Source organism: Diabrotica virgifera, chromosome 8 (assembly GCF_917563875.1).
Source record: "Diabrotica virgifera virgifera chromosome 8, PGI_DIABVI_V3a".
Lineage (NCBI taxonomy): Eukaryota > Metazoa > Arthropoda > Insecta > Coleoptera > Chrysomelidae > Diabrotica > Diabrotica virgifera.
The window spans coordinates 115,878,959-115,904,466 of NC_065450.1; the positions used below are offsets into that span (position 1 = coordinate 115,878,959).

General features: G+C 32.9%; 1 protein-coding gene across 1 annotated transcript in view; it reads right to left on the reverse strand.

Annotated features, from left to right (window-relative positions):
- The window catches only part of LOC126890482 (proton channel OtopLc-like), a 122,491-nt gene that overhangs the window by 10,464 nt on the left and 86,519 nt on the right, over positions 1 to 25,508 (reverse strand). Inside the window, exons 4-6 of the mRNA XM_050659464.1 lie at positions 13,482 to 13,658; positions 13,266 to 13,426; positions 39 to 225 (exon numbers count right to left, since the gene is read on the reverse strand). Coding sequence (XP_050515421.1) covers positions 39 to 225; positions 13,266 to 13,426; positions 13,482 to 13,658 — 525 coding nt within the window. The remainder of the gene's footprint in view (positions 1 to 38; positions 226 to 13,265; positions 13,427 to 13,481; positions 13,659 to 25,508) is intronic.

Consider the following 25,508-nt stretch of genomic DNA (forward strand, 5'->3'; position numbering starts at 1 on the left):
GATAGATTCTTGTATCGTAAATTAATAATTATACGAACCTAATACGTTGCTCTTGTGCGGAATGCGATGAGAAATTTTTAATGTGTTGTTTTCTGGATTGTAAAAAGTAAGTATTTCATGTTTAGTTTCTTGAACCAAAACATTCAGCCAAACAGATAGGTTAGTACCAATCATATGCATGAGCCCAAATCTAGCTGCTAGTTTCTGCTTGTATACTTTTATTTGCTAAAAAAATGAAGTATGTTTATATACAGAAAGAGTCTGTAATTTGGAATAAATTCAATATCTCCAATATTAATGTTTTTTTTTGAAAAATTCTCAGACTCGTCGATAAGTATTTCAAATTGTCCTTTTTGACATACAATAATAATTAATAATGTATACCGGGTGTCCCAATTTAGAGATATGACGGCATCGTTGATTTTCTTAAATGGCAACACTGTCATTTTGATAGCTATTTTGATAGGGTGCGTAAAGTTATACATATCTGCAAAATATCAAATTTTTATTCTCTACCATTTACAAAATAATAAACAATAAGTTATGTCTGTAATTTGGAATAAATTCAATAATTCAAATAGGGGAAAGTGAGGCAAAATGGTCCCTCTAACTTCTTTTTAGGCTACACATAACAAAAAACGAAATATTTAAGCACAGTTTAATTAGACAAGAAGTTGCGTAATAACAGAACATATTTCTTTGAAAAATTTTAATTTAAGTATGGAGTTAAAAGTAAAATAACATTATTTTTAAAGAGCCCTAAAGGGACCATTTTACACCATGGTTAGGGTAAAATAAACCCATCCATGAAGTAAAATGGCCCCTATAATTCTTTTGTAAAGGAAACGTAATTTCTACATTTTTATTTACAAAAATCGCAAATATACAATTTCTGCTTTCCAGTTACACCCGCACACAATAAATGACACCATTTATTGCACAAACTGCACTTGATCCAAACCTCCTTCGCCTGCGATTTACTGAATAATTCCGAGCAAAATATACAGGCAACGTCATCTTCATCATCATCAAATCTCTTATTTACTTTGTTTTTTTCAAACACCTTTTTGCTTACAGCTTTTTTAGCTGATTGTGAAGTTGACTTGGGTGTTTTTGTTTTGTTTTCATCAAAAAATAATTTGGTGTGGAGGTGAAAACAGTCGATCCTTGCGAAGGCCTTGAACTCCTTGTCTGAGGAGGTGCCTGAGGTAGTGGCGATATATCATATGGAGTTACAAAAGTATCGTCCAGCAGTAATGGAATTTCATTTTGTTTTGAAGTGCTAACTTCGGAAATTGGGATTGAATTACCAACTACGGAGCTTGTAACATCAATTTTATGATTTGAAGCAACAACTTCCGGAATTGAAGCTGCAGTGACAAAAGTTTCATTGTCCGATAATTCCTCCGGACTGTTTCCAAAAAGGCTGATATCATCTGAAGATTTTCCACTAGTTTCCCACTCCTCTGAATCATCTGATGAAGATATATTACGAATTTTTCTTTTCTTTATAGATAAACCCTTACAAGAGGAGAAGAAGTATCCCTTTGTGGAGAAGGAGTTCTTTGTTCGTCGATGGGATCAACGGTTTCATTTTCCACTAGAGGTCGATCAGTCGTATACGATGGTTTAAATTTCCAATCTGGGAATATGTTCGGATTACAAGGGTAAATGCCTGTTTTCTCGAATCAACTGAGTCCGTTGTTAAGTGTGGCAGCTCGTCGGTACGATTTTCCAAGCAAGCTATCTATGTTATACAGAGTTATGACCTTTCCAGGGTTTGCTTTAAGTCATAAAATAATTTCCTCATTAAAATACGTCATTAGAGGTGAAAATACTGCTACATCCAATGGCTGCATCTCGTGCGGGCAATGTGGAGGAAACGACAGCATTATAATGCCATTTTCTCTGCAGTATTCTATAGCTTCGACAGATTTGTGGCTTGAATACCCATCAAGCAATAATAGAACCCTATTTTCAACTCAGCACTGTGTATACTGTTGAAAATGCTTTAAGAACAGAATAAAGGTGTCAGATGTTATGTATCTAGATTCGTTGTAAAGAGAAAGTGTTCCAAGTGGGGCACCTAGAAATAATAAGTCATTGCTTCGTTTGCGTGGGATTATTATTGCTGGAGGGATGAATTGACCTGCAGCATTTACACAGAGAACAACGGTGACATTTTGTCCTCTTTCAGCGCTTGTTAGGAAACCAACCTGTTTCCGTCCTTTATGTGCTAAAATTTTGGGTAACTTGTTAGGAACCGTTTGGATGCCACACTCATCCATATTATATATCTTCATAGGGTTAAAGTTATTTTTATTTTGTATTTCATCTAAAAGAGAAAAAAACTTAGCGACTGCCTCTTTATTAAAGCCTCTCGCCCTGGCAGATGAGGTAGCCTAAGGAGTTCTAAAAGAAATCTCTGGGTATCTCTTTAGAAAATCTCTAAACCAAGCCGTTCCAGCTGACTTTTTGTTTTTAGAGAACCTTTAAGGAAGTCTCCAGTTTTTCGGGCAATGTTGTAGTGAATCGACCAAGTATTTTCGATACCTATTGCCTAAAAGAAAGTAACGATAATTTTCTGACATCTCCTTTATAAATAAACTAGTCTACTTTTGGTTCACTTACCAATACATTTTGATTTTTGGCCCTTCTTTTTAAAGTACTTAAAGGCAGATTATAAATCCTAGCAGCGCTTTTAAAAGGCATAAAAAGCAAGTTCTACCCATTATTTCTGTAAAGATAATTATGTAGCATTTGAACATGAATATGTAATGTAACATTTGATTGTTATAAAAAATATTTCTGTATAGCTCAAAACTTTATTTGGTAGGCTAAGCAAGGGTAAAATGGTCCCCGGAGTCATTTTGCCTCAACATGGAGGGACCATTTTACCTCAAAATCTGATCAAATATAAAAACTAATTTACATGAGTGACTTCTGATAATTAGAGAAATTGTAACACATCTGATATAAACAAAAAGGATACCTTTTTAAACTCCATTAAAAAAATTCTACTTACTTTAATTAAAACGCCTAAAAACACAATTTTTGCGACCACGAAATTAACAATATCACGTGTGTTTTTATAGGTTATATTAAAACTAGCCTAATATGCTTCGCACATCTTCACAGCTTCGTACATAGGTGGCGCTAGTAGTACTGAATATAATAAAGAAAGATAAACGATGGTTTTATGAAAATTATGAGAAATATGTTAGGGGACCATTTAACCCAGGGGGACCATTTTATCCGACTTTCCCCTACTAATTGAATTTTTGAAAAATTCTCAGACCCGTCTAGTAGTATTTCAAATTGTCATTTTTGACATACAATAATAATGTATACAGGGAGTCCCAATTTAGAGATATGACGTCATCGTTGATTTTCTTAAATGGCAACACTGTCATTTTGTTAGCTATTTTAATAGGTTGTGTAAAGTTATACTTAACTGCAAAATTTCAAATTTTTATTCCCTACCATTTACAAGATAATAAAAAATAACAAAGTTATGAAAAACAAGTAATCGAGTAATAATTGAATTTAATTATTTCAATTAAGCAAATACTCATAATGTTGCCCATTGACTATTTGACAATAATTGAGGGCAACATATGAGCATTTGCTTAATAGAAATAATTAAATAATTCAATTATTATTTGATTACTTGTTTTTCATAACTTTGTTATTTTTTATTATCTTGTAAATGGTAGGAAATAAAAATTTGAAATTTTGCAGTTATGTATAACTTTACACACCCCATCAAAATAGCTATCAAAATGAGAGTGTTGCCATTTAAGAAAATCAATGATGACGTCATATCTCTAAATTGGGACACCCTGTATACATTGTTATTGTATGTCAAAAATGACAATTTGAAATACTAATCGACGGGTCTGAGCATTTTTCAAAAAAACAATTAATACAGTGGAACCTGCTTAATTCGAACTTCCATAATTCGAAATCTTCTTTAATTCGAATTTTTATTCTGGTCCCTAGCATTTCCTATATACGTAATGGTAAAAAGTTGTGAATAATTCGAATTATATTTTGGATAATTCGAACTTTTCTGTTATCTTTTCTGAATATCTTAGAATCTTTTGTCATTACTGAGAAGCTAAATTCTAAAAAGCCTAAAAATTTCGGATCTCTTTGGAAAAAAAATAAAGTCGGTCTTTTTTATAGCTTGCAAATATTTTAATTGGTATTTTTGGCCGAATTTTGTTAGCCCATTTTTTTAGGTTGACAAAACTCTGGCAAGAATAGGAACAAAAACAAGATTCATCAAAATAAATGGAGAACCACTCAAGGGCAAATCCAGACTAAAAAAATAATCAAGAGTATTGATAAAAGAACTCTCGAACAGTTTGATGAACCTCAATAAACGAGAGATCAAAACGGTCACTGAAATGGTGACTGGACATTGCCGTTTAAGAAATCACCTATACAAACTAGGTAAGGTGAATCAACCATGGCGCAGAAAGTGCGAAATGGAAGAAGAAACTGCCATACACATACTATGCCATTGCAGTGTGCTAGGTGATGTAAGGCAGTACTTCACTGGTCAAATGAGGTTTGAACCAGAAGAGATCCTAAAACTAGCAATAAGAAAACTGTTGGCCTTCGTTGAGGTCACAGGACTTACTAAAGTTTAAGGAGAAGAACAGGGTTTGGTGCAAAGGTCTTATGACCAAGTGCCAGAGACTAACGAGTCTCGCCTGAGTTAAGAAGAAGAAGAAGAAGAGGAACAAAAACATCTTCAAGCGATAAAAATGATCAACTACTGTTTTTTTGCTGATCAACTACTGATATTTTTCATTTGCAGATGTTTTTGTAGGTAATCCTTGTTTTTGTAGATTTATTTTTTAATTCGAATTTTTGGATAATTCGAATTTTTTTAACGGTCCCCTGAGATTCGAATTATCCAAGTTTCACTGTATTTGAATTATTGAATTTATTCCAAATTACAGACACAACTTTGTTATTTTTTATTATCTTGTAAATGGTATAAAATAAAAAATTTATATTTAGCAGTTATGTATAACTTTACACACCCTACAGGGACGGCCCGTCGGGGTAGGCAAGGTAGGCCTACCCTCTTCAAATGTAGTACAATAATATAAATTATTAATATAAATTACTTATTTCAAAATTGTAATTTATAAATTTTGACACAATATCTACAATAAAATAGCAAAAATTATCCAAATTATTTTTAAAAATATCCAAAAAATTTTCTCCGTAGTTATAATTATTGTACGCTCCTTGTAGTATCAGTAGTACTGTATAGATTCTATATTCTCCTTGGTCAGGCACTCGGGAACGTAGCCTGAAATAGAACGACGCCAACACCGAATTGACGTGCGATCTCTCTCTGTTTACGCGAGCAGGCCTGCTGCAGGTCTGCTCGTAGCGACCGTATTCTACGATTTTGAACGGGCGGATAGGCACAGAGTCTTATAGCCGGACCTACAAAATTTTATCAGTTGCTTCTCTTGTGTCTTGTGAAACTGTTTTAAAATAATTGTTTTTTGATTTTGGCTGTTATTAGTAGGTTAATTATTGAATAAAACTAGGTAGGACAATTTAAATTTGTTTATGAAAACTGAATAATGTGTTATTAGATTATATAGATATTTAAAAATTTAAAGCGAGGTTAATTGTTAACTTATCAATTTATTCGAATAGTAAATTATTATTTGATACATAAATAAAATAAGTAATATTTGACGTTGTTGAAACGTAGGTGTGTTAGTTTTATTGGTGGAAAAACTTTAGTCATCGAATATGAATATTTTAAACGATGTAATATGCAGTTTGATCGAGACGCCTTTTTCAAGGCGCCAAAATCAAGAAAGATTAGTAATTATTTCAATGGGCCGGCCTTTACAAAATTTAACAATTTTATCCACAGATAAGACAAAAGACAATCAACCATTTTCGAGATTGTTTAAAACAATATGGTATGAAAATCATCAATGGCTAAGCGGAAGTTATTTTAAAAATTCACTTTTCTGTTGGCCTTGTCTGTTGCTCTCAAATTTGAAGCAAAATGTTTGGGTGAGTCAGGGATATTCAGATTTGAAAAATTTATCAGCTAGTGTAAAAAAATATGACTCTTCGAAAGAACATTTAAACAATTGCTTAGATTTAAAACGGTTAGAAAAAAATAAACAAACTACTGACAGTGCTTTCGCTGGACATATTTCTCTATCTAATAAGATATATAATAAAGAAGTTGAAAAAGATTGAAGAAGTTGAAGAAATTGATGTTACAATTCTTTTAGCAAAACAAGAACTTACATTTCGCGGTCGTCATGAGAGCCATAATTCTTCAAACATGGGTAATTTTAAAGACATTTTTAATTTAGTAGTTAAACGCGATCAGGAAATCCAGGATCATGTTAAAAAATAGAAGGGGTATTCACGGGTTTGTCAAAAACAATACAAAATGATTTAATAGATTGTCTTGCCGATTACGTAAAAAATGAAATTTCAACAGAAATTAATGAAAGTCAATTTTTTTCTATACTAGCTGACGATACTACTGATATAACCGAAAAATCACAGTGTACTTTAACAATCCGTTTTGTTAACAAAGTTGGTCAGGTAACAGAAAGGTTTTTAGGGTTTTTTGATGTTAGCGATAATAGATCTGCAGACGCTCTATATAGTTTAATTTCAAACGTGCTTGAGCCATATGATTACAAAAATAAATTAATTGCTCAATTTTACGATGGTGCAAGTGTAATGGCTGGCTCTTTAAACGGATTACAATCAAAAATTAAAGTAGATGCTCCAAAAGCAATTTTTACACATTGTTGCGCTCATAGATTACATTTAGTATTGTAAGACGGCTCAAAATGTATTACAAACTGTAGGATATTTTTTGTCGCCTACCCGAAGTATATGTGTAGCCTACCCGCATACTGAGGTCACGAGCCGCCACTGACACCCTATTAAAATAGCTATCAAAATGACAGTGTTGCCGTTTAAGAAAATCAACGATAACGTCATATCTCTAAATTGGAACCCTGTATACATTATTATTGTATGTCAAAGAGGACAATTTGAAATACTAATCGACGGGTCTGAGAATTTTCAAAAAAAACAATTAGTAATTGAGATATTGAATTTATTCCAAATTACAGACTCTCTCTGTAGTTAAGATACATTCAACTAACGTAATAATTAGGTAAAATATTAAATTAAGTATACGTAATTATAACAGCTGCTGAGTTGAGTTTATTGTTCTTCCAATAAAACAGGAGCCAAAAACGCGATGAAGATATTGAGCAAGTGGAGAAAATGAAATCTTATGAGTCTGAATTACGAAAGATCTAAATCCGAAATCAGAAATTCGATCAAGAATAGAGCAATCAAGAGCAGCCTTTTTGAAGATAAGAAAATTTCTGAGTAACCACAGAGTCAATCTGCCAATCTGATATCGGATGGTAAAATGTTATATCTACTCTATTCTTCTTTATGGTTTCGAAGCCTGGGCAGTTAATGTTGACTTAGTGCGAAAGCTGGAAGATTTTGAGATGCGGCTTTTTAGGAGAATTTTGAAAATACCATAGACCGATCATATTACGAACGAAATGGTATTGCGCAGAATGGGAAGAGACAGAGAACTTTTGTCCACCATTAAAAGGCAGAAGACAGCATATTTGGGGCACAAATAATAAGTACTTGTTGCAGCTGATTATGAACGGCAAAATCAAAGGAAAAAGGGGTCCTGGTAGACGATAAATCTGTACCATCTGTGAATAAGTCGATAAATCAAAAATACAAACTTTTCAGTATGGCCCTAGAAATTGGTGGGTAATCATGTAACGAATAACGTACATAATTATGAACTTTGAGCATGTCACGTACTTAAAAAAAAATCTAACTTACCCACTTATTCACGCAAAATTTCTGTGGTCTTATTGAGTTACCGACTTTATTGTACTTAGTGTAAATTTCCAGGACAAAAAATTCAACATTTTTTTAAACTTTATTTCTTTATAAAAAGTAACATCAACGTTAATTGGAAAAGGAAACTAAAAAACTACTGATTATCTGCATCAAACTCTTCCAAATCAGGGTCCAAGTCTTGCCCATCTGTAGTGGGCAAATTTCGGTAAAAGTTATGAAAAACTTCATCGATGAGCGGCAAAAGATCAAGTAGGCCTTTCTTTTTCTCCTTAAGAATTGGCAGAAGCTTATCTGTGATTTGAGGCAATGTGCTTGTTACCAACTGTAGAAGCAGTTCTTGTACAACGTTAATGAAACGGGTTTGTCTACTGTTTTTTTGTACATGTCATACATTTTAGCAATAGATAAGTCACTAGACAAGTACTTTTTAGATGTCCTATTTCTGCAATAGTGGCTCTCGTATTTAGGAAATGACAAAATGTGATCTTTGGCATTTTGAGTTTCTTCCGCAGAGCGTTTATTACCTGATGGCGCAATTCCACGTCTATCAGGAGAAATAATTCCAGAAAATGCATTTTTTTCTTTTCACCCACTATCTCAATAAATCCTTTAGTTTCGCCAAGGGTTGCAATGAGGCAAGTTTTACAAATTGGCTTCTGTATGCCAGCAATAATGACGCTATATTTATATGAACATTCTCTATATTTTTTTCTTGGTCCTAGCTTTTCTGTTTTCTTCTTCTATCCCGATTTCCCAAGTTCCAATAATTTTAAAAACATTTATAGCCCAGTAAATGAACGGGAAATTCGGCGATACCGTGTAATTTTCAGGGGCAACTCCGAATTGCATGAAAATTTGGATTTAGGTTCTACTTACTCTCCACTTCAAAGTTCAAATTGTGCCGTTGGTTGCTTTTACTTGGGGGGTGACAGTCACCCCTTCTCGGGGGTGAAAAAACATACGTTCAAGATAAGACCGGAAATGGATAAATTGACTGATTCTAAGCAACTTTTGTTCTATAGAGTTGTTTACTTAAGTCCATACTTTTCGAGTTATTTGCCCTTGAAAATGTTGATTTTTCGACAAAAAAAACTACGTTTTCAGACGGTTTTTCGCAAATAACTCAAAAATTAAATACTTTATCGAAAATAATATCCTTAGCAAAAGTGTAGCTTATAAAAAACCCCAAAAAATGGTGTATCAGTAAAGTCTATCAATCAAATAAAAACAAAGTTGTAGCTCATGAAAATACGTTCTTATTCGTCTAATTCCAAATCGAATATTTCAAGGTGAAATCACCGAAAAATTAAGCACTTTTCGGGAAAAACCCATTTAAACTTTTTTAAAGTGTTTATAAAAAGCTTTGTTTTAATTTTTAAACAAAAGTTTTAGCATTAAAAATAAGCGAGTTACGCTCAAAATAAAGTTGGCCCTCTTTTTTTTTGTAAAACATCATGAAAATCTCGCCGTGTTTAGATCCCCAAATGAAATTAATCGCTACCGCTTTACAAACATACTTACCTATCTATTTTTTATATGATCTGTCAGTCTCACCGGTTTAAAGTGTTTATTTTTGAAAGGGTTATAATTGAGAAAGCTTGAATGGGTCACTAATCACGAGTGTAAGCAAATTTTGAACAGCCATATCTTAACCAATTTTTGTCTTACGGAGAAACAAAATAAAACTAGCATATTTATAATAGCAAAACCTACATTTTTTTACTCTTTAAGATTTTTCTTATCACTAATACTTTTTAAGTTATTTTGAAAAAATAAAATTTTTCAAAAATTTTTAGAAAATTTTATTTTACTAAAAAACCAAATGTTTTCAAAAATAAGCCCTTCAAACCAATCAAACTTACAGATCATATAAACAATACACATACAGTTAAAATAAATGGTGAAGTCAAACGATTAATTTCATTTAGGGTGCTAAGTAGAGGCAGGTTTTCACGATTTTTTTTACCAAAAAAAAAGGGGCCAACTTTTTTTTTCAGTGTAACTCGTTTATTTTTGATGCTGTAAACTTTTGTAAAAAACAAATAATAAGCCTTTTTCGATACTTTAAAAATGTTAATAAGGTTTTCCCGAAAAACGCTTTTTTCTTCGGTGATTTCGCGTTGAATTTTTCGATTTGGAATTAGACGAATAAGAATGTATTTTTCATGAGCTACAACTTTGCTTCTACTCAATTTGTAGACTTTACTGGTACAGCATTTTTTTCGTTTTTTTTATAGGCTACACTTTTGCTAAAAATCTTTTTTTCGATAAAATATTTACTTTTTGAGTTATTTGGGAAAACCGGTCTGAAAACGTAGTTTTTTTGTCAAAAAATCAACATTTTAAATCGCGAATAACTCGAAAAGTATTGACTTACGTAAAAAACTTTATAGAACAAAAGGTGCTTAAAATAAGTCAGTTTATCCATTTCCGACCTTATTTTAAACACGCGTGTTTCACCCCCCGAGAAGGGGTAAATGTCACCCCCCAAGTAAAAGCAACCAACGGCACAAATTCAACTTTGAAGTGGAGTGTAAGTAGAACCTAAATCCAAATTTTCATGCAATTCGGAGTTGCCTCTGGAAATTACACTCCAAAACGGTCATTTATTGGGCTATTACCCCGGTCTTCATCTGAAAACCTTTCATTACATTTCATACGACATGCTTTTAATGGCCTCATATTTCTAGGTTTTACGACCTTTCTTTTTTCAGTAGTGTAACTTTTACCAGCACTTTCTTGTCTTTGCTTTCGTGTCCTTCCCTGTTTCTTCTTTTTTTTTTCTGTACTATTTTGCTCGTTTTCCACTGAAACATGGTCTTGATCTTTTCCTTTGTCTTGTAGGAATCTTTTCCTGTCCTGACGGACTAGTCTTGACTTGAATATCTAGTTACTCCCGATTCAAATGTAAAACCCCCTACTATTTTGTTATGTTGATAAACAGGTAATTGAATATACCGAGAAAAATAAAGCAAAACGCAACGTGCCCAAGTGGGTATTTCTACATACCTAGATATTCACGGACTGAATATTATGTACCCGGATGGTCAAGTTAAGATACATTATTTCAAACAAATATTTAAAACTTCAATATTAGATAAGTCGATATACCGGTTCCGATACCTAATAAATCGTCAAATCCAAATATTCACGGGCTTCTACCAAGTAAGCTATTGCATATTTGAACTGCTCATTTATTCACCTGACGTAATTGAAAGAGAACTAAAAAATAAAAATGTATACCATTTTTATTCAGTTGCAATGCGAAGGCAAAACAATCTTACTTTTCAATTAGAATACGGAGTGCAGTCCAGTCCCTTGAATCGCGATTTTCGGCTCTTATTGGAGCCTCATCGGAAAGAACGTAGGCACTGTTCTCCATATTTTAACTGATTCGCATCGAGAGGTTTTCCCACCCATTGCAACCGAAGTGATGATAGTAGGTGGCTAGCGCCATCTGGCATTGAAAGACAAAGTAGTTTTCAATCCTAATAGTAAATTACTAATATTGAAAATATTAAAAATATTACTTAAAGATTTTTAAATTGAAAACGTATTGGTACACTTTCCTGGTGACACCTCCAAGACTTCTACAATTTGCAAGTCAAATGGATGCTGCAGTGAAGACGAGAGGAAAGGAATTCTACACTATGCAATTCACATCCCCCGTCTGCAGCTGGTAAAGTTCCAACGGAAAAATGCACCTAGTTACTCTACGGAGTAATACGACTATAAAATAAAAATGTATACCATTTTTATTCAGTTGCAATGCGAAGGCAAAACAATCTTACTTTTTATTTAGAATACGGAGTGCAGTCCAGTCCCTTGAATCGCGATTTTCGGCTCTTATTGGAGCCTCATCGGAAAGAACGTAGGCACTGTTCTCCATATTTTAACTGATTCGCATCGAGAGGTTTTCCCACCCATTGCAACCGAAGTGATGATAGTAGGTGGCTAGTGCCATCTGGCATTGAAAGACGAAGTAGTTTTCAATCCTAATAGTAAATTATTAATATTGAAAATATTAAAAATGTTACTAAAAGATTTTTAAATTGAAAACTTATTGGTACACTTTCCTGGTGACACCTCCAAGACTTCTACAATTTGCAAGTCAAATGGATGCTGCAGTGAAGACGAGAGGAAAGGAATTCTCCACTATGCAATTCACATCCCCCGTCTGCAGCTGGTAAAATTCCAACGGAAAAATGCACCTAGTTACTCTACTGAGTAATACGACTATAAAATAAAAATGTATACCATCTTTATTCAGTTGCAACGCGAAGGCAAAACAATCTTACTTTTCAATTAGAATACGGAGTGCAGACCAGTCCCTTGAATTCAATGCAGTTGGAACTTTACCAGCTGCAGACGGGGATGTGAATTGCATAGTGTAGAATTCCTTTCCTCTCGTCTTCACTGCAGCATCCATTTGACTTGCAAATTGTAGAAGTCTTGGAGGTGTCACCAGGAAAGTGTACCAATAAGTTTTCAATTTAAAAATCTTTTAGTAATATTTTTAATATTTTCAATATTAATAATTTAGTATTAGGATTGAAAACTACTTCGTCTTTCAATGCCAGATGGCGCTAGCCACCTACTATAATCACTTCGGTTGCAATGGGTGGGAAAACCTCTCGATGCGAATCAGTTAAAATATGGAGAACAGTGCCTACGTTCTCTCCGATGAGGCTCCAATAAGAGCCAAAAATCGCGATTCAAGGGACTGGACTGCACTCCGTATTCTAATTGAAAAGTAAGATTGTTTTGCCTTCGCATTGCAACTGAATAAAAATGGTATACATTTTTGTTTTATAGTCGAATTACTCCGTAGAGTAACTAGGTGCATTTTTCCGTTGGAACTTTACCAGCTGCAGACGGGGGATGTGAATTGCATAGTGTAGAATTCCTTTCCTCTCGTCTTCACTGCAGCATCCATTTGACTTGCAAATTGTAGAAGTCTTGGAGGTGTCACCAGGAAAGTGTACCAATAAGTTTTCAATTTAAAAATCTTTTAGTAATATTTTTAATATTTTCAATATTAATAATTTACTATTAGGATTGAAAACTACTTCGTCTGAAAGAGAACTATTTCAAGATTGAGATATCTTGTTTTTACGAAAATTTGACTTATCCACTTATTCACGGATGGTACAGAAATATTCTGTCTGAAAAACATTCACGACTGGACAGGGTTAAACAAACACGCAGACGCTTTTAAGAAAAACAGAACGTAGAGACGAATTTGCAATGGTTATAGCCAACCTTCATTAGTGGAGACGGCACTGGAAGAAGAAGAAAGTTGAATGAAAAATAATAAACATATTAAAATTATGAGTACCTACCTCATTGTTGAGAAATATAAAATACATTTGGATGAATATAAAAGCCATTCTTGTAGCTGGAGTAAGCGCCAATAAAACATTGTGACACTTCGTGTCTCTTTCAAGTTCAAAATACTGGCCGAATTCCAATCCTGAATAGATCATACTTCCTATACCGAATGCTAAAAATATTAAATATACAGAAAAACGGCGTTTTAGCAATACTCTATGATTTACCTACAGCACCCATTCTCAAATAAAAGCTTCCATAATGGTTTTGTTTATTACTAATTGTTGACATAGATGCTTTTCTTGGCCTATACGAATTGTGAATGTTAGTACAAGTTGTATCGTTGGAATCATCCTCATCGTCATCATCTGAACGTGTATCGTCCTGACTACCACCATTTTCTACTAAAAATATAAATTCATGCTATTAAATTGGGAGGCAAAGAGGAAAAATGAATGCATGCGGCGGAAGAATGTTTAGAAGATTGAATAGAGTGACAAAAAAGGATCAAATTAAGAATGAGTAGGTATATTAGGGGAAGTTTAAGAGTGGTACCAAGTGATGGCAAAATTATATCAGAAGGTGATTTTGTCATGTTCAAGGTTGAGAGACGTTATTCATCCAACACAAAGAATGGATAATCTGCGGGCTCATGAGACGAGCGGTAGAGGAAGACCAAAGAAGACCTTGGGAAGGGGAAAGGGGGAAGAGGATTGTAATTAGGGACAGAGGAAAGCCAACCCTGCATACATTTGGGAAGTGTTATATTATTACCAAAAAGGAAAACTCTAATATTATTAGAAGCGAAAGGTTATAAACTGTCAGATAAAGATGCCTGGAGGCACCAGCGTAGATAAGGGGGGGGTACTGGGGGACAGTACCCCCCCTAAGAAGCATTCTAATAGAAGCAATAAAATACTAAAAGATGTAGGAGAAATTAAGCAATTGTGTAAACTTGTGTAAATAAACTTTAATAAAAGTTCAAATTTACCTAGCTGTTTGAGCGTGGTACCTGGCGCAAAAAATTGCTCTCGGCACTTAAAATAAGATACTAAGTACCCCCCCTAGAAAAAAACCTATCTACGCGCCTGCCTGGAGGTCAATCAAAATATATATGCGTGTTTTATTGACTATAATAAAGCATTCGACAAAGTATGACATGAACAATAATGCATGTTCTGGAAGCAAAGAAGATAGGCTATAATGACCTCAGGACATTACAAAGATAGTTGTCATATTTCGCCACTACTCACGCTGTCATCGTTTCAAGGTACCCTCACCATGGTCAGGCACGGATCGAATACCGTATACCTATTTACTAAGTTGCAAAAAACTACTTACAAAGGGAGGAGGAAAGGGGCGCCTAAAATTACTTGCCCCGGGGCGCTTGAAAGCCTTGGCACGGCCCTGATTAGGTGCTACGTTTTCTCGACTTTGTTTTATTAAATGGAACATATTACACTTGGAGAGAGATACAACTTGCTCCAATCATTCACACCGAGTACACGTATAATTGCAGGTGCTTAAAAAGTGATTAAAACAAGTTTTTTGTGACAATTAATAATAAACTAATTTCATATCGGGCTAAATTAATAAAAAACCCAGTGTTGTGAAATGTTTATTGTTTTTGTTTTGTGTTTATTAAACCGGGAGATATTAACAGAACTTCAACCACGATTTTCTAAGTCATGCCCTTTGCAATACTGGAAGGTTAGAAAACGTACTTACAATTTATGGAAAAAACCACAGGTTTCCTGTGAGATTTTCCTGTGAAAATTAGATTTTCCATGAGGAAAAAAATGGGGAGATGCGATGAATTTCTGAGTCCTGCCATATCCATAGAATGACAGAATACTATCAATTTTATGAAGAAACTTTTTTAGGCAGGAGGGTTGCAAAAGGACTAAGGGAGTATATGGATATACGAACATGTAATGAAAATAATGCAATTTTCATAATTTTCTGAGTCCTGCCAACTTAATAAATTAAACATAATTATTTGAAAATGATCGAAAAAAATGTTGGCATGACGTCTACTAATGTTTAACTGCACTTGTCACTTGGAAAAATCTGTGGAAAATTTTCACCCTGGTTCCGTGATTTTCTGAGTCATAAAATAAATTTTATTATAAAATAAATAATTTAAGTAGACATTATTCAAAATGGCAGGATGTTTAGTTACACCTTTTTTACTATACATAGTTAAAAAATGTGTAAGAAAATTCGTGGAAAGTTACACGATTTTCTGAGTCATGCCATTTTGGACATATCTCAAGAATGTTAATATAAAGCTATTTATAAAGAGGCAGAATGGTTGTGTAGTTATTTCGTATATAAAAATATAATTTTAAGTCAGTAAAATTATTGCAGGTTGGTATACAAACATATTCATATCACCACAATTTTCTGAGTCATACCATGTCAAGTATGCTTAAAAAACACTAATCTAAAACCGTTTACAACGTCTCAGGATAACCGCAAAGATATTTAATACATAAAAATTAATTTTTATATCGTTAAAAGAATCGTACGGTATTAAATATTATTTTCCTGAGTAATGTCTCAGATTTTTATACACCTTTCAAATCTAATACCAAACTGTAACATATTTATTTTAAGCGATTAGATCATATTTGTATCTAAGTAAACGTAATAAAAGTAATAGGAAAAAAATCCATAATTTTACAATTAATTGTAAATATAGTAGGGATTGTAATTTGTAATTCTAATTAGTTTTTTTTAAATAGCTCCAGAACACTTCTATTTAGAAAAACAAAAACTGGTACACCTATTTATCTTCCAGAGATAGATTCCATCATTTGTCAATTTTTAGTACCGGTCATAGGCGTCCGTTTAGGGTTGTATAACTTTTCTATGTTTAACTTTTAAGCATTTTTGACACTGGATTATTAAACTATGGGGTATTCTTGTACAAAAGGTACTTTTGCTTTAAGTCGGTAGGATAAGCCGTGTTCTAGAAAAATCAATTTGAAAAATTTTTCGGTTCTTGAATTTAAAAATAAAATAGTAAAAAAAACTATTCAGAAAAACGAAACCTGGTACGTTTATTTCTCTTCCAGAGATGAATATTTTATCAATTTTGAATTTCTAGTATCGGTCATAGGCGTCCGTTTTGGGTAGATCAACGAAATCTCATAACTTGCTTTAATTTTTAATCATTTTTGACAGTAGAGTATTAAATTATGAGGTATTCTAGTACTAAAAGTAACTCTTGCTTTAAGTCGGTAAATACACCGTTTTTTTTTATTTTTTTCAAATTTTGCTTAAATTCAAAATACGAAAAATTTTTAAATTGGTTTTTCTAAAAAACGGTGCATCCTACCGACTTAAAGCAAGAGTATTGTTTAGTACTAGAATACCTCATAATTTAATAATATAGTGTCAAAAATGCTTAACAGTTAAAAACAAAAAAGTTATGCGATAAAATAACCGTTGCCCTACCCAAAACGGAGTCCTATGACCGGTACTAGAGATTTGCAATTGATAGAATCGATTTATCTCTGGAAGATAAAAAGGCGAACCAGTTTTTGTCTATCGAAATGGAAGCGTTCTGGAGATAAAAAAAATCAAATTACAAGGCGGAATCTTCACAGAGCTCTAGCTCCCCTATGAAACATTTTTGGATTACTTATGTGAATTGTGTTAAAATTATCTTAGGAATCTTAAAATTATGTACAGGGTGTTCCATTAAAAAACATAAGTTTGTGTCACCCTGTCTATACGGGTAGCACTGTATATTAGATAATATTTTTAAATTATGTTCCTCTCTTTGCCCCAAGTTTTACCTAAATAACTTTTTTCGTATCTCTTACGACAAACGAGTGATTGGACTTTGTCACACTAATGCCCCACCCTGTATACGAAATAACTATAAAACCATCCTGCCTTTTTGTAAATAGACTTAAATTAAGATTTTTGAAACATATGCAAAAATGGCATGACTCAGAACATCGTGGAATTTTTCACGAATTTTCTTACAAATCTAGGACTCCTGCCGTCTTACAAGAACCGTTTAACCTTCCTGCCGAGTACCGAAAAGGTATTGATTGCATTTGAGTATTATAACTTTTTAAAGGCAGGACTCAGGAAATCACAGAATCAAGGTAAAAATTTTGCGCATAATTTTCCAAGGGACAAGTATACTTAAACTGTAGGAGACGTCATGCCAACATTTTTTTTGATCATTTTGAAATAAATATGTTTAATTTATTTAGTTGGCAGGACCCAGAAAATCATGAAAATTTCATTATTTTCCTTACATGTTTATATACATATATACTCCGTTAGTCCGTTTGCAACCCTCCTGCCCAAAAAATTTTCTTCATAAAATCCATAGTATCCTGTCATTCTACGGATATGGCAGGACTCAGAAATTCATCGCAAAACCCTATTTTAATTTTTTGGGAAAATCTAATTTTTACAGGAAAATGTCACAGAAAATTTGTGGATATTTCCACAAATTGTAAGTACCTCGTCTACTCTTCCACTATTGTAAAAGCAGGACTTAGAAAATCGTGGCTGAACTTCTGTATAATATCTCCCGGTCTATATGGTGGTGGTTTACAATAATGAGTGAAAACTCTCCCCCTGATAAAGGGGGAACCCAAAACATTGACCAAGAGGAAGAAATCGAAAAGTCCAAGGAACCAGAAAAAGAAATCAAGCTCTTCAATCTACAAAAATAAGGTATATGTACAGGACCGCTTTATCCATTAGGCAATATAGGCAGTTGCCTAGGGCGGCACATTATGAGAGGGCGGCAAAAACACTGTACAAAAAATATTTGTATATAAAAATTATGGATCTGCGTTCTGCCATTAAAGAGTATGAAGCTCTATCAAATTACTTTACCGCAAGGAAGCCAAAAAATTGTGCCCAAATAAAACATATAAAGAAATAAGAAAGAGAAAAAGAAAAATTCAATTTGACGAGGGGGCCGATGATGAACTAAACTTTTCAGCTAGTGATGAAATGAAAATCCACACATTCTATATTATAATCGACACTCGGATAAGAGACCTGAATAGACGTCTGGAATCTTATCGACTTATTTATCAACGTTTTCGTGTTACAGATTTGCCAAATTTAAGCAATGAAGAAATTATTAAAGAAGCTGAAAATCTGATACAAAATAAAGACGACCAATATACATCATTCATATATGAATGCATTCACTTAAAGGGTCATTTGGATATCATAATAAAATCACCAATTGATATATCTTAATATTTAAAGAAGAGTTAGTTCAGTCACTGAAGGTGGATATGAGCTATTACCTCCGATTCCGTTGAACCTTTATATATTTGCATGAAAATTGGTGAGCGGTTAGAGGATATTTCAAGGAACAAAGCTGATATGGTGTCAACTTGCGCTTTTACTCTGGGGGTGGATGCCACCCCTGCTCGGGGGGTGAAAATTATTTTATTAAAAATATCCCCAGAATTCGATATAGGGACAAATTCTAGCAAAATTCGTTACATAAAGTTATTAAAATAATTCAAAACTTTTTGAGTTATTAAAGATCAAAGATTTTAATTTTTCGTGAGAAAAATACATGTTTTTAACCGATTTTTCATAAATAACTCAAAAACTACAAGATTTTACAAAAAAGTTATTACCAAAATTGAAGCTCATAAAAAATTAAATAAAGTCCTTACTAGAAAAACCTTTTATTGTTAACTAAAAGTGAGTTATAGGTAATTGAATGTAAATTTTTTTTTCGGTGAGTACCCAAATCTTCAAGCTTAAATAACGGGAAAATGATGCATTTTATAACATAACCTTATTAAACATTTGTCAAAGTACTAAAAAATATCTATCAAATCAGCCCCCGAACAAGTTGATAGCATTAAAATTTATGCACAAAATATTTTTAAAAATTTATCTTTAAAATTTTTTTCCAAAAAAGTTATTGTTTTTTTAATAACTCCGTTAATTTTTACGATATCAGGTTTGTCTAAAAACCATTTGAAAGTTAATTTTAATGGCTATGAAACCATGTTCAATTTAATCTTTTAAACACCTTATTTTTAAAAAAATAAAAGGGTAAATGGCCCCGGTTACATGGTTCTCGCAGCAAAATTTAAGCTTTAAACGTTTCTATCTCGGTTATTTTTTACCCTACAGAAATAGTAAAAAGGTAAAATATTTGATACAGAAATCACTAAAATTTGGTTATACATATATCAATTTTTACGTATATTGAGTATTTTTAAAGTTATTATCAAAAGAAAAGAAAAATTACGATAATTTTAAAAATTCTGATTTTTTTAATTATATTTTTTTTCAAAAATATGCATTCTAAACTGGTCAATATTGTTGAAATCATTACTTATGCTAATATAAAGAAATTCTTCTAAGGATTACTATGTATATATATTTTAGTTTTTGTGGAAATGGCGTATGGTTTATTTTTCACTTTTTCCTAAAAAGTTCTAAAGGATTCTCTAATCTTCATCATAACTTGCTTAATTGTGATGCTATTAACTTCTACTGGAGCTCATTTGATAGGTACTCCGAAGTACTTTGACAAGAAGTGCTTAGCAGGTATATTTTATAAAATGCACCGTTTTCCCATTATTTAAGCTTGAATACTTAGATTTGAGTACTAGTCGAAAAAAATATACATATTATTCCATTTACATATACTCCATTTTTAGTGTATTCTTATTTAAATAAAAATTTATGTAATTTTTTTCGTGAAATGCTACATGTTTGAAGTTCGGCTACTAGAGAATTGCCTAGGGCGTCAATTGACCTATACGCGGCCCTGTATATGTATATAAAAAAGTGAGGAAAAAATAAATGAGGAGCAGATTGGAAAAATTCACCCTATGAAGTTAGGTCACCTCTTACATAAAAATTAGCAATTAAAAATATTCTTAGTATTGACAGAGTAGGAAAAAATAGGGTAAGAGTACAACTTAAAAGCTCCAAAGATGCAAATTATCTAGTTAAGAATGAGGATTTAAAAGAGGAACAACTAAAAGCATACATTCCAAATAACCTGTTTCAAAGGAAAGCCATCATAAGAAATGTTGATACTGCTTTTAGTGATACATATATTTTCGAAAATATAATATATCCAATATATCAGTAACACAAGTCACTCGACTTAAAAGGAAAATTGATATAAATGGAGAAAAAGCATATGTACAGTGCCGGCAAAAAAATCTTTACATTGCCAAATAAATCACCAAATTTGAAGACAATTTGCATGCGTTCTGTCTGCGCTTGGAGGGGAGGGGGATAGCGTACTTGCGACGGCAATTCATACCTATTCTGTAACTCATTTCGATGATAGAAGTCAGTAAAATCGAATAGAAGTGACCAAGTCGAATAGAAATAGTCCAAATCCGTATTCCATAACTACTTCGGAATCTCTACAATCGTAATGTGAATAGAAAAATCACTTCGACAGCATTTACCCTGTCGAGATGAGATTTCGATTATCGGAATTGTGGTTGACGCAAGCGCATTTTGTTTTGTTTTGACGTTTATATTTTATATATAAAAATAATTAATTACATACTACTTATTTATAATTATTTATAGTATTTGTACCTTTTTTTAGCTGCTTAATTTTTAGTCTGTGGTGTTATTTGTTTAGAGAACTATATATATTTCATTTAGACATGTTGTACGAGTATGAATAATTGGACCTAACCTTATTTATTTGCTACTTGGCGTCTGAATGTTTCCCATTCACATTGTTGCCATATTTTGTTCGTATATTTCTTGTACAATTGCAATCAATGGTATAATGCACAAGAATAGCTTGATAAATAAATATTATATTTACCAGTATACTTATATATTTATCAGTCAACGCTCATAGCCTGAACAAATTATAGAAAAGATGCCATTTTTGGGAAAAGTTGTTTAGCAGTTATTTCAACTGAAATCGAATCTTAAAGATTGCATATTATTAGTAATATCAATTTTAAATAATTTATTAATAATAATGAATTAATAACATCAATTTAAATATCTTTGATTTAAAAGCATTTATACTTCTTATCTTCACTTATCTTTTTTATTTATCAGTTTATCTTCTTTTTTTATATCAATTTTAATTAACTTTAATTTAAAACCATTTATCCTCTTTTAAGCTTTTTGCATCCAGTATTTACACGAATATTTTATTTACTTCTCAAAACTTTGAGGATAGTATGAAGAAAGTATGAAAACATTGAGGAAATGGTAACGGTGTCATATCTCAAGTAACAAAATAGGTCACAGAACACAATTTCGCTGGTTACTGCGCGGCTGCCACCTCCTCAGAACCGCGTGAAATAGAAGTCAGAGATTCCGATTACGATATGAGTTACAGAATACCGATCCAAACACAAAAATGACGCGATAGATATCAAACATTCCGATTTTGGGTAATTACGATTCGACTTGGTCATTTCTATTCGATTTGTTAAAAGTTACAGTAGGCGAATTCTATAATTTTCGTTATTACCGCGAAAGCTAAGCTAAACGATAGCGAAGTTGATTTATGTTCATATTCTATAAGGTTAGTTTTCGCTTTCGCTTCGTTATCATAGCGGCATACGATAATATACGAGTTTAAACGATCTACGAATAAATAATTACGGCAACATTGCAAATATATGTGCAGGAAGTAAAAAAAGAAGAAGTAAAGAAAGAAGAAGAGTAACTAGAGAGTTACATGACGTACCTATATAACCTTATAATCACAAGTTTGATTAAATTTTTATTATATTTTAATAAAAATGTTGCCGGTGCAATTTGTTCTATATGGAGAAGGAGAACTCGAGCGAAGAAACCATCTGCGGTTAACGCCAGAGGAAAGCAGGTTCCTTCGAGATAGAAGTGACCCATTTGGTTTAACAGATATAAGGTTTATTGATATTTTTCGCTTAAGCAAAGAACTAGTTTGATTCCTTTTTGATGAGCTACAGGAACTTACGGAAGATTGGGAAGGTGGTGTAAGAGCATCACTAATTCATAATTCATTATCAACAAAACAAAGAACACACAGAATTCTTGTGAAATCAACACAACAACGAACAACCTGCTTAGCGCCTGCGCTTGTTTACCACGTGAAAATGATCGACCAATCACTATCGAAAGCGAAACGAAACGCAAGTCAAAAGTTATCGCTTTCGCTTTGTAATCGGCTTCGTGATCTGCTTCTCCGATTCTTCCCAAATGAGCTTACATAATAGCAAACCGTCGGATAACGAACGTAATTGTTTCGCGTTGATCTTATAGAATCGGTCCACAGAATAGGGCTGATTATCTGTAGTTTACGGACCGCTTGGCTTATTTAGGGTATTCTGCGCGTTTGCACTATAAACAGTTGGCTTTGTGCGGGTAGTCAGTGTTAAACTTCTTCTCATTTACCGCGTAAAGTTTGAGATCGTCAAATTCTAAATTGAACTGACAAATATGGGCCGAAAGAAACTCACAAAAGACGAGAAGATTTGTGCTTTAACATTACTGGAAAGGAGACTGTAATTACTGTAGCACCTGATATTTGTGCTTCAAGGGGGGCTATTTAACAACTGAAACGTTCGGCTGCAAGGTTTCAGTTGATAAATAGCCCCTCTTGAAGCACCAATATCACGTGCTACGGTAATTACAGAGTCTCCTTTCTCCAGTAATGTTAAAGCACGAACTTTACACGATAAATGAGAAGAAGTTTAACACTGACGACCCGCACAAAGCCAGCTGTTTACAGTGCAAACGCGCAGAATACCCCAAATTAGCCAAGGGGTCCGTAAACTACAGATAATTGCCGTCGCAAGTACGCTATCCCCCTCCCCTACCCTCCCCTCCAAGCGCATACAGAACGCATGCAAATTGTCTTCATATTTGGTAATTTATTTGGCAATGTAAAGATTTTTTGCCGGCACTGTACCTAGACAAATGGTATTACTTACTTTTGAAGGTAAGCATACTTACTTACGTAAGGTACTTACTTTTTAAGGAGTTATCCAATGCTTTAAATTCGTAATTGCAACAGTACAAAAACTAGATGTATTAACTGCTCACAAGAGAAAAACGATTATCATAACTGTAGAGACCCGCAAGACAGTTATTGTGTACTCTGTAAAAACTTTGAGCACAATTCCATATCCAAACAGTGTCCAAAATTTAAAGAACAAAACGAAATTAAAAGACACATGGCAGAAAACAATTTAACTTTTTTGGAAGACAAGGACAGTCTAAAAAGATCTTATACATCTGCTGTTACTACAAGGAATAGGTTTGAGGCATTAGGTACGATAAATAATGAGAGTTTTCCACCTCATCCAAGGCAAAACAATACCAGACATAATATTTCTAAACCATTCACATCCAGTATACAACAACAAACACAAAAAGTAATTCCAAGTCAACATTTTCAGAAGAATTTTTTTCCTTTTCTGTTTGGTCCAAAAAACCCTCTGTCACCAAATATTTTACACAGTTACGATCCTGATCCTAACACAAATGAATTTATTAATATTTTTTTCATTTTTTTTTAAAGTGTACTCGAAGAGTTTGATTCTGTTAACGATTTAGAAAAATTAGATAGAGCATACATATATGATAAAATTATTAAATTTAAATTTAATGGCTAATAAAATATAAAATAAAATAAAGATTTTACATTGGAATGCGCAATCGGCTATAGCTAATAAATATAGTTTAGTGTTTAGTTAAATGTTTAAATGAAAATATAATTGATATTGCCTTAATTTCAGAGACATGGTTTAAGCAAAATAAACAATACCATTTCAAAGGCTATAAAATTATTCGTAAAGACCGAAATGATTGTTATGCTGGGGTGGCAATTCTTTTCATAAATGTATTTTGTTTTGAAGAAATTTCAATTACAAAAAATTTTAATAACAATATTTTGATGTGTCGAATACAGACATTTAACAACAATGAAATAACGCTAACATGCTTCTCGATATATTACCCACCAGATATACGAACAACAGTTGCAGACTGGGAGGCAATTCTTAATTGTACCAAGTCTAATAGCATTTTTGGAGGAGATTTCAATGGGCATAATCAAACATGGGGATCTTACAAAAATAACAGCAAAGGCACGCAAATAATAACTGCTTCAGGCAACATAGAGTTAGTACTTTTAAATACCTGAGCCCCCACAAGGTTCACAAATAATGGGAATAATTCAGTCATGGATTTAACTTTTGCAACTCCTGATATATCAATTAATTGTGCATGGGAAACTTTACCTGATGTACTGGGCTCAGACCATTTACAATTATTATAGAAATTAATAAAGGAATGGAAAGTAAAGACATGGTAATACATCCTAAAACAAAATGGAACCTAAATAAAGCAGATTTGAGCTTACCTGTATCAAGAAATTGCGGATACATAATTCTCACAACACATTAAAAATAACAACAACGTAGAACATAAGTATAACTTATTAGTTGAAGGGATAAATAAGACAGCCAATGCCTTCATACCCACCTACCAACCTTTTAAAATGAGCAAAAAAACTCTCTTCCACCATGGTGGGTTCAAAGCTGTGAAGATGCTATTAAAAAAAGGAAACAAATGCTCAAAACATATAAGCAACAAAGCACCGTGGAAAACTATATGAAATGTAAAAACAAAAATTCAAAAACAAAATACATAGTTTTTAAAATATAAAGTCAAATTATATTGGCAGCACTGGTATGAAAACTTAAATAAAAATACATCATTGGCAAATATATGGACACAGGCCAGCAAAATGAATAGAAGATCTGGGGAAGTTAGTACATCGGGGAATTATGAATGGCAAGAACAATTTCTAGATAAAATTTCGCCAGCTAATTCCTTGAATGATGCATCACACATTTTCACAAAACAAGGACAAAATAATACCAATCATAAAATTTTCAGTGAACCTATCAGTCTGACAGAATTAAATAAATAACATAAAAAATAGAAAGAATACATCAGCTGGTTATGATGATATTAGATATCCTATGATATTCCAACTACCAAAGAATGCCAAGATGTTTCTAATCAAAATTCTAAATGACATCTCGATTAATGGGGAATGTATAGAAGAATGGAAACAGACTATTGTAATACCAATACACGAACCAATCAAAAACCCCCACATATATGAGACTTATATAGACCTATTGCACTTATTCCATGTATACTCAAGATTTTAGAAAGAATAATTAAAAAAGGACTGGAATGGACAACTGGCTCTTTGCAAACCACACAATACGGTTTTA